The sequence below is a fragment of the Eptatretus burgeri genome, chromosome 6 (genome assembly GCF_056783735.1).
Source record: "Eptatretus burgeri isolate ZD-2024b chromosome 6, Ebu_testis_v1, whole genome shotgun sequence".
NCBI lineage: Eukaryota > Metazoa > Chordata > Myxini > Myxiniformes > Myxinidae > Eptatretus > Eptatretus burgeri.
In genome coordinates, this window is record NC_140966.1 from 73169809 (window position 1) to 73180860 (window position 11052).

General features: G+C 41.9%; 1 protein-coding gene and 1 long non-coding RNA gene across 2 annotated transcripts; one reads left to right on the forward strand and one right to left on the reverse strand.

Annotated features, from left to right (window-relative positions):
* Positions 1-248: 248 nt before the first annotated feature.
* Positions 249-10610, reverse strand: LOC147025049 (uncharacterized). Its single transcript, XR_015059333.1, has 6 exons — positions 10298-10610; positions 8242-8384; positions 7856-8059; positions 2969-3106; positions 1453-1483; positions 249-1057 (listed from the first exon to the last, which is right to left on the reverse strand). It is a non-coding gene; the product is annotated as an uncharacterized LOC147025049 (long non-coding RNA).
* LOC147025050 (THAP domain-containing protein 1-like) lies at positions 4789-7840 on the forward strand. The gene is given in 6 exon segments (XM_085886941.1): positions 4789-5677; positions 6197-6418; positions 6522-6612; positions 6983-7290; positions 7292-7665; positions 7809-7840. Coding segments are annotated over 6 exon segments (1095 nt in total). The 5' UTR covers positions 4789-5609.
* Positions 10611-11052: the final 442 nt, after the last annotated feature.

Here is an 11052-nt window from a genome sequence, read left to right on the forward strand (position 1 = left end):
AATCCCTTCCACTCTCCACCTCCCTCCCCTCCACTTCTCCCTGCCCTCCACTCTCCACCACCGTCCCCTCCATCCCCCCCTCCAACTCTGTCTCTGAACTTAACTGCACAGTGGTTATACTCTGATGGTGATCATCTCCACACGTATCCAGGTGGTGGTTATCACCTCCCTCCTCCCTCCCCTCATTCTTCTTAGTCCCCCACCCCTCACCCCAAAATATTCCCGTCAGTGAAGCGACGGGTTGCATTTGCTAATTGATTAATATGCAGTTGAGAGAGAAGTTAACCTGGCTTGGGTCCTTCAGCTCAAGCTGATGCCAACAAAGATTTAACTTGCTGAGCCAAATGCATCTTTGCAAACTATAGTTCCAAGGTGATTATTGTCGAATGCCTAAATGTCAATGTCGAGTGTCCAGCATCAATAAATCTACAGGGTACTTCTTGTCTCCTTGTCGATGGACAAACACTGGTAATTGGAATGGGCAAATCATCTAAATGCAAAACAGTCGGAGATTTGGCAGATGCTTTTGGCGACTGGGTGAGATCTATATGACAGGGTTGATAAAGTTTTTTATGGATATTGAAGAAATGCCATCATGTTATCCACAAATTAAAAGGCAGACAAACACAACTTGATCAATTCAGTGTGTTATTGAAAGTTGTGATGTCCCACATGCAGTTAACTTGCCAACTTCTCTGCCAGAGAACAAGGTGGACTTGGTGACCCTTTTGTTCAAGGCACTGATAATACTGGCTCTGATGACTAGATTGTTGTTATTGATGGGGGTTTTCTAAACAAAGGTGATGTCTGAATAAACAAACCCTCACATGCAATAGACGGATGGAAAGCAACACATGATGAATCGGATACTTGCCTGATCCTCCATGCTATACATAGTGATGCTGATGCTGTTGTTGTCAGAGCAAGTGACACCGATGTCCTGGTGCTGCTGATTGCACAGGTTTAGCAGATGTGATGATGAGGTCTGGATGAAAGCCGACAAGTAGAAAGGCAAAATTCATCCCCATACGACAGGTACATGGAAGCTCCAGCCAGCCTGGACAAATAACTTCCTATCACTCCATGCACTGACTGGTTATGACACAACACATTCATGGTTTCTCATTCAAAGAAGACTATGTCAGAGCTGGGAAGTTTACAGAGATCACCATGACATATTAAATGGTCTGGAGGTGAGCAATGTAACACAACACCATAGCTGCAGCAGAGAAATTTATCTGGCAAGTGGTAAGGCATTCCAAACCGTGTGGATACAGCCAACCAGGCTCATTGTCTATGATTCTCTCGGGCCAATAAACTGGAGGGGTTGCTTTCCTCAGGTTCCACATAATGAGAGCATATTAGAAGATGTTCTGGGAACATCAAAACTGTGCATAACCCAACCCACTAATGTTGACTGACAATGGGTGCAAGCATAAAGAGGGGAGATACCTTCCCATGCTGATGATGTGCAGTCCAATTCCTGGAGGATACATGGAAATATTAAGTTTTCAGTGCAAAGTGGTTGCCAGACAATGCATTACAAGTGTCGTAAATCGAAGCTACATTTCACCCAAGCATGCGAGTTTATGGACAATGAGAACATGATGGCATTCATGAATAAGAGACCGATGATAATCAATATTGAAAAAGCGATGTGAATGTGTTAAAGAAACCACACCAAATCTTGAGAGGACAGTGGGGGCATGTGCTGGTTGGCCAGGCTGGGGTTTTAGTGCAGTTGTGATTCAATTGCCAATTGAGATTATCAAAAAGGGACCAATTGATTTCTTAAATTCTAAGCTGACTTGGTGGATCATTAATATCATCAACATGGTGTATCATTTAATTTTGATCTTTGCAATGTTGATGTAAAATACATCACAAGCCCACATTTTATGGCAATAATGCAATTTTAATGCCTGGTTTTAATAAGTAATTTATCCTGATTAAATTTCAGCAGAAGTGAAATAAATCCGAATGTTTGAAGTGTGACAAGAATGATGGCTTTGGGCTATTCATGCAGAAAATCAGAAATGTCGGTGGCAATCTTTGAGTTGCCATTTTCAGATATTTAACGAAGGAAGATATGTTTTGGGAGCAGCAGGTCAAGTTGACCTAAAAATATTATCTGCTGGCTTGTATCCCAAAAATTCCCAGGCTCTTAGAATTCCTGAAATATTCACCTGTCTACAATGTCTCCTCTTCGCATGTACACTTAATTAAAGGGAACCCGGCCTCAATGGTGCAATTAATTACTGCAACAGAATCCCTGCAGTAAATGGCAAATGTCATCCACATAAGAGAACCAAGATCATGGCAGCACAGTCAGGTGTGGTACTGGACCAGTGTTCCAGTTCTCCAATCAAATCACCATTTTTATATTTAAAGGAAATGCCAAGAACCTCCTTGGCTGTATCAAATACATGACTGCAATGGTCGCCCGAACAAAAACAACAAAAAAAAACGTGGAATCAAGGCAGTTTCAGCAGGTGTCACAGAACCTACAATGATGAAACTCTGTCCTTTGCTTCCTGTCAACTCTCACCCAGTGATATCCACAGTCTGGCTGGTAGAAACTCTCTTGAAGAGAGATACTACATTGAAGGGCACATTTTCAATGAGCTCCACACGAAAAAGCAGCTTCGCCTAATTAATGAATTCATTACTCCATATCATTTAGTTCTGCTGCTTGTAGGGTGCAGACTGTGGAAAGGAGTAAGGAGAGGTAGAAGGGTGGTAGGGGAAGCAGGGAGGGTGTAGTGCAGGGGTGAAGCTGGGAGAGTGCAGAGCTGGGGTGAAGCTGTGAGGGTGCGTGGAAGGGGAATTGGTGGGGAGGTAAATTGGGAGGAGTAGGGGCGGAGGAGAAGCTGTGAGGGGGAGGGTGCTGAGAAGGGGTGGCATGAGGGGGGAAACAGAGAGTGGTGGAATGAGGGGGAAGCAGATGGGGAGGGGAGAAGGTACTGACCTGGAGGGGTTTTACACCATGAATGGATGTGAAAGAGAATTGATAATCATGTGCACACAACTTCTGTAAAGTGGACTTCTCAGGATTCCAAAACTGGATATACAGCAACAGACTTCATGGGTGGGGCAGTAATGTTTTCTGTTGAAGGCACATGTAGTAATATGGAGATGTAGATACGAGAGGAGGCTGGATGAACTAAATGGCTAGAAATAAAAATGTTTTGGGAAATATGCCTTGTGAAAAAGAGCTGGAAGAGATTTTGAAGAAGAAGAAGAAGAAGAAGAACAAGAATGAAGCAGTGTTCATTACAGGGTACAAAGGAGAGTAAGGAATTTTATAATAGCGAAAGTAGTGAGCTTCATACTTTACGTGTGCACATGAGAGAATAGGAAACAACGACAACAACAACACAATACCTTGGCAATTTGGAATCTGTGTCGTTGGCTATGACCCTTTTGCTTCCGGTTTTTTTTTGCTTCCGGTTTTTGGCATGGGGAATGATGCATGCCGGGAGATAAAGGCATCGTCGGAGACATGAAAGACCCAAATATCAGACATGGTGTATATTTCCTCCACTGATTTTAATAAAGACAAGTCTGAAGACGACGATGATTCACGAGCGGTATTTGACAATGTAGATTGTTTCAGAAGTCAAGAATGAGACAATGTGATAATGTTTGACCAAGTTATAAAAATGATGAACATGATGTGGTACGAGTGACAGGTTATTAGCTGCAAAATGTCGAAACCCCGGTTTCGTTCAACAACTAACAAAATTTGACCTTTGCATAACCTTTAAAGGTCACAAAACAATGTTTTGGACATAAAAATAAGGAAACAGGATACGTGCTATAGCTTAATGGAGTTAGTTTGTCGAAGAAAGTCGAAAACCCGGTTCGATTCCAACAACTTTGAAAATTCGACCTTTGTGAACTTTAAAGGTCAAAGGTCAAGGATTATGACCTTTGGTGCAAAACTTCCTCTGGAACATACCAGGAACAATATAACGTCATATAGGCTATATGGCATTCCGCACTCCTCGGATTATCCATACTTTGATGAAATCAGCGTAAAAAACAAACTTGAAGGGGGTGCCACGGGCAAGGTGTTCGAGATAGAGCAAAATGGTTTCAGGACTTTAGGTGGGGAGTGACCTCAAGATTATGCATAAAAAATATTGTCATCCTAGCAACTCAAAGTTTGGGCGGTCGTATAATTTTTATGTCAAAATTCGAAATTTTCTAAGGTCGTGACCTTGTGACCTTGACCTTGGGATGAAAATGAAAAAAAATTAAATAAAATTGAGCTCTGTGGGGCTATGCAGGTGCCATTGGGCTAACCAAATACCGAAACCCCTGTTAAATTCGACAAACCCCTCGGAGAAGATGGATTTTTATGTCAAAATTTGCAATTTTATAAGTTCGTGACCTTGTGACGAAAATGAAAAATCGAGCTCCGTGGGGCAATGCAGGTGCCATTGGGCTAACCAAATACCGAAACCCCTGCCAGATTCGACAAACCCCTCGGAGAAGATGGATTTTTATGTCAAAATTCGCAATTTTCTAAGTTCGTGACCTTGTGACCTTGACCTTGGAACGAAAATGAAAAATCGAGCTCCGTGGGGCTATGCAGGTGCCATTGGGCTAACCAAATACCGAAACCCCTGCCAGATTTGTCAAACCCCTTGGAGAAGATGGATTTTTATATGTCAAAATTCGCAATTTTCTAAGTTCGTGACCTTGTGACGAAAATGAAAAGTCGAGCTCCGTGGGGCTATGCAGGTGCCATTGGGCTAACCAAATACCGAAACCCCTGCCAGATTCGACAAACCCCCTAGGACAAGATGCAAATTGAAATCGGCTACCCCCTAAAAACACAATTCGCAATTTTATAAGTTCATGACCTTGACCTTGGGATGAAAATGAAAAATTGAGCTCCGTGGGGCTATGCAGGTGCCATTGGGCTAACCAAATACCGAAACCCCTGTCAGATTCGACCATCCCCCGAGGAGAAGATGCAAATTGAAATCGGCTACCCCCTAAAAACACATGTTTTTTTGGGCGTGGCTCCGCCCATAATGGGCGCACCATGCCCATTCTCAGGAAAACACAACTAGATCATGATAAAGACCTCCCACCAAAATTTTATCAGGATCGGATCAAAACCCACGGAGCTATGCTCGGGACAGACAGACGGACATACAGACAGACAAACAGACAGACAGACAGACAGACAGACACACAACAATAACGAATATCGTGGTCACTTATTTTTTTTTCGTGAACCAATTATTTTTTTCGTGAAAATATTTTTTTGGGAAACAATATCTCCCGCATCATCAAAAAAGAATTTTTAATTGTGATTTACATTATTTGATCGCTGATCCCGAATCCAGGTCGAAGTAACCGGAAATTGCGTATAGTATACAGTTGTGAACAAGTTATAGGTAAAGTCACGGACTTCTAATAATAACCTGGACCAGCAATGCCATCTACTCGCAGCAGTGAGAACTGAAGTCACCGGAAATGGCTCAGCGGCCATGTTGCGTTGCCACTCGCTAGTCGCGCGCAATTCAAAAAACCTGTAGATGCATTAAGAGTTTTCACTATTTTGCCAGTATTTTGAACCGGTAAACATAAAAATGCCACAGTGCGTGGCGTTCGGATGCAATAATAAGTCTGGTAAGAGCTCCACATGCACCTTTCATCGGTAAGAATGCGATTATTATTGATGCTTTTTTTCTCTTTCAATCGTCAATCTATTTTTAGAGTATTATTTTAAGAAGTTACAATTTCAACACTAAACGCCAGTATAACAATCTAAATGATGGCAAAGTACAGTCGATGATTTGAAAGAAAATGTAAAAAAACGATATTATCCAGGAATAGGCCGGAAATGAGTTTTCCAGGCGTCTTGAATTCAATTTTTTTCCGGAGATTCATTCCCCCCATCGACCGCCATGGCTGCGTAAATAGTTGGGCGGGTAGCTCACAATATTTGTCCATTTGGAGGCACAGGCCCTCCCTATTCCGAGGGTCCTGGCTCCGCGGTCCACCTAACCCGATGTTACCCCCAAAATCATTTTGCTTCCTACGCGCCTTTGGGTTAGGGGGTCGTATCTATCTTGATATCAGAAATCTACCTCCACTGACGCCAATTGTAGTACCCATCCTTCCATCCCTTCAAATGCCAATAATCGAAAACGTCATTCGGATCTTTTTTCTCCAGATTCCCTAAGGATGAAAAGTTGTGCAGACAATGGTGCCAGGCGCAGAGAAGGGAACACTTTACACCAACGCCCGGTGTGACATTACTTTGTTGTGAACACTTCCTGAACTCTGACTTTGACAGTACGGGCCAGACAAAACGGCTTAAACAAGGAGTCATACCAAGCGTCTTCAAATTTCCACCTCATCTCCAGAAGGTTAGTATACATGATTTATTACAATGGTCTCCACTAAAAAAATACATATTTATTTGATACAAATATTATATATTTTTATTTGATACAAATATTTTTGACACATATTAAATTGTTTTGAATCTATAAAAGTTTTAGAATTGATTTTGGGTGCGAATACCCGGAAAAACGACCTCCTTTGCTGCCAAGATTTTTCTATGAATTTCTGTACGATTCTGACTGTGTCAGACGATGCAGGTCGTTTTGTATTCGTGCCCAAAAAATTAATTCCAACACATTAATTTTATAAATTCATCCACATTCAAAATGCTTATAAAATGAATAAATTCCCGCGGAAATCAAATTTAGCGCAAATTTTCAAACTTCATGGACATCCTGTATATGCAATTAAAATAAATGGGATCCTGAATCAGAGTTCTGTTGTGATTCAATTGTGTTGACAATTCTGATTCTATCAGAATCCAATTGTGATTCTATCAAGCGGTTCGCACTGTATTGAATTTACCACTAAAATTTCCGTGAATTATCAGTTTTCTGTTCACCAGTTAATTCGAAATTTCAATCCGATATTAATTATGTTATTTTATACACAGAAACCGATACATCGGAAACCACCGGTTGACAGACACCTGGCCCCAGAGGCAAAATTCACAGCTGCGCCAGATTCACCACCAAGGCCGTCGACTTCAGCAGACCACACGTACTGCGCCGATCCGAGTCCCAGTAAAATGAAACGGAAGCTGGGTACGGCAACCGAGACCATTGAGAACCTGAGGACAAAACTGAAGGTTACGCAGCAGAAAACGCGAAGATTGAAGAAAAAGGTAGAGAAATTAATCTCTGTCGTTGAAGAACTAAAAAACAAAGGGATGGTTTCGGAAAATTGTGTCGAGATACTGAATGACATTTTCTGGGGTACTACTAGCGGTTACGAGTCGAATTTTAAAGAATCAGGCGAGCGGAAAGAAATCCAGGCAAGAATACGATACTGTGATCAAGTCATTCGCCCTCACGCTAAATTTCTATTCTGCGAAGGCCTACGACTATGTACGCGAAGAATTCGATCTCGCTCTACCTAGTCCTTCAACGATCCGAACCTGGTACAGTGCCATAGACGGATCACCGGGATTCAACCAGGTAGTATTTGACGCATTGGAGGCGAGATTTAAAGAGGATAGGAGTACGCTATGTTCCCTAATGTTGGACGAAATGTCACTGATGGAATCAGTAGAGATGTCAGGTGACAAGGTGCTCGGATATGTGGACATTGGAGCAGGTAATCTGGACGATACCGCGCCACTTGCTAAAAACGCTTTAGTAAAAATGTTGGTCGCGGTGAATGATCATTGGAAAGTTCCAGTCGCCCACTTCTTCATCAATGGTTTGACTGGTAAAGAACAGGCCAATCTTGTGTCTCAGCGTTTACTAAAGCTACACGAAATTGGAGTTAATGTCATCTCGCTTACCTGTGACGGGCCTTCAGCGCATTTGACAATGTTGAAAGAGTTGGGTGCAAGAATCAACCCGGATAATATGAATTTATCGTTCCCTCACCCAGCAGATCCTCACAAGCTCTTTTGGGCATTCCTCGACGCGTGTCATATGTTAAAGCTTGCAAGGAATTGCCTCGGCACACTGAAGACGATGAGAGACAGTTCTCAGAGGGTCATCTGGAAATATATAGAAAATTTGTATAAACTTCAGAAACAGGAAGGACTACGGTTGGCAAACAAACTTGGTCGGAAACATATCGAATGGAAGACAAATATAATGAAAGTTAATACGGCTGCTCAAACGCTGAGTTCAAGTGTCGCGGATGCAATTGAGTTCTGCCGTGAAGAGTTGAAACTACCTGAATTTCAAGGGAGTGAGGGAACTTGCATCTTCATCCGCACACTGGATCAACTGTTCGATCTGTTGAACTCCAGGAACCCTTTGGCACGCAACTACAAGGCACCGATGCATCCTGCTCACGAGGCAGCTTTTTTGCCATTCCTGGAAAAGACAAGTAATTATCTCATGACCTTGACTAATACTTCTGGTCAACTCATGACAAAGACAAGACTTAAAATAGTATTTATTGGGATGCTGACTTGTATCGTAAGTGTTAAAAACCTCTATCTGACATACATCCAGCCCCAAAATTCATCTTTAAAGTATTTGCTTACATATAAGCTCAGCCAGGAGCACATCGAGTTGTTCTTTGGAGCCGTCCATCTAGCATGTGGTGGCAATAATAATCCAACAGCCAGACAGTTTAATCGCAGCGTACAAGCGTCTTCTGATGCGGCATGATATCAAAGCCAACAAGGGGAACTGTTCAGCCCAGGACGCAACACGCATCCTCACAGCTGCGTAATTCAAAAATATCACTAAGAGGGCTGTCCCAGATAAGACGCAGGATATGCTCATAGCCAGACGCTACGATTTGCAACTCCGCCAGCCAATGACGAGTCACCACGATTTTGCCGATATTCCACCATTTAACAAACTTTCTGTGTTCCTGGAGTCAGTTGTAATCTATATTGCAGGATATGTGGTTAGGATGGTGAAGCGGACACTCAAATGTCAAGATTGCTTGCTGGCTCTCACGCAGAATGATAATGTCAATTTACCTGCCTCACATACTCACATAGGGGGTAGCTTTAAGCTACCCACTATGGCCTATAATATATTGATCAATCATGAAAACATTAATGAGACTGGTACTGGTTCAATACGTTTCGACCTACTACAGAAAGCTACCCTCTATAATATACACATATTAATAGGAGGCCATAGGTTAGCATACCTGCCAACTTTTTTTGAAGGAAAAGCGGTAGGCTGGCGTCGTACACGTCCCAAGGGGGGTCCGGGGGCATGCCCCCCCCCGCGTAAATTTTTCAAAAAAATGAAGCAAAATGGTGCAATCTCCTGCATTTTGAGACCACAGTTAGCTGAAATATATCAACATATTTTTCGTGAAAAAGAGAAAACTTAACATGGTTGATCTACTCACCAATCTTTATTTTTCTAAGACATCATGATCATCGGTCACGTTTCCATAAATTACTGACTGTCCAAGCTCCACATGTACAGTATGTGCCCATACGTGTACACAAGAGTTTACATAAACTCACTGATACATCTTTATGAATGAAATGACTGGCCACTCTGATTTCATAACATATTTACAGTTTACCTCACGCGAAGCCTTCATACACTTGAACTCTGTTGTCCAACTTGGCTTAAACTTGTTGACCCAGCGCGGGGGTGGTTTTTTGTTTTCTGGTATTTGCGTTGTTGTCGTGCACTGAAGCGATGAGTCCTCTCTGTTAACTGCAGTCTTTGATCATGAATGAAAAATGGCGGGTTGTCTGCAAATGAATGCCCGCTGTTTCCTGTCGTCCCACTTGATTGGTCATGCTTAGTTTGGAAGCAATAACCAATCGCTGACGAGATAAGAAATCAAGGTCAGGCACGAGTTTTGTAGAATGTAGAACCAGCCGCGTGTGATACGATCTTGGCAGTGAGAAACGAACGCAAAACTGAAAAAACACAACTATTTTTTTTTCCAATAATAATTTCCAAATGCGGTTTGTCTGACTAATAAAATCGGTAGGCGTTGGGAGCTATAGAAAATCGGTAGGGTTGGTAGGTATGGGTTAGTCTGTAGATTATAGATCATATTTATTAAGGTTGTCCGATGTCTGTTCAATGTTTTGATGATTGGTCAATATATTATTAATTTTAGGTCATAAGGCCTATTATTATAGGGGGTAGCTGAAAGCTACCGCCTTATGGCCTATAATACAAATATTATAGGCCATAGGGGGTTAGCTACACACATTACACCGATTATCATCAGATCATATGACATATGAGATGCTAATCATTCATGAGAATTGTGACACCTCGGACTCACTCACCTTATTGATTCGTGCTGCAGAGCTTATATTAGCTTGGTAGTGATAATGGGCGGCGGAGACTGTTGTTAGTGAAATGAAAATCCTGTTCTTCTTATTAAGCTGGACAAAAATGTTGTTTCCAGCGAGAAATTCGGCACAGATTAATAGATTCAATCTGTGAATTCGGATTGGCAACACAACATGGCGACTTCAGTTGACAGAGGCCGTTGCTGGTCCAGGTTATTATAAGAAGTCCGTGGGTAAAGTCAGAAGCGAATGTAAGAAGAATTCTACATTCGCTTCCAGTATTTTTTTTTTTAGATGAGACCCTGTTCTAGGTGGTGTAGTTGTCGTTGTGAAGGTAATGTTGAGGTAATTTTTTTTTTTCGATGAGATGCCGTTCTAGGCGGTGTAGTTGTCGTTGTGAAGGTAATGTTGAGGTATTTTTTTTTCGATGAGATTCTGTTCTAGGCGGTGTAGTTGTCGTTGTGAAGGTAATGTTGAGGTAATATTTATTTTTTCAGATGAGATCCTGTTCTTGGCGGAATAGTTGTTGTGAAGGTAATGTTGAGGTAATATTAATTTTTTTTAGATGAGATCCTGTTCTCGGCGGTGGAGTTGTTGTTGTGAAGGTAATGTTGAGGTATTTTTTTTTTCGATGAGATTCTGTTCTAGGCGGTGTAGTTGTCGTTGTGAAGGTAATGTTGAGGATTTTTATTTTTGCAGATGAGATCCTGTTCTAGGCGGTGTAGTTGTTGTTGTGAAGGTAATGTTGA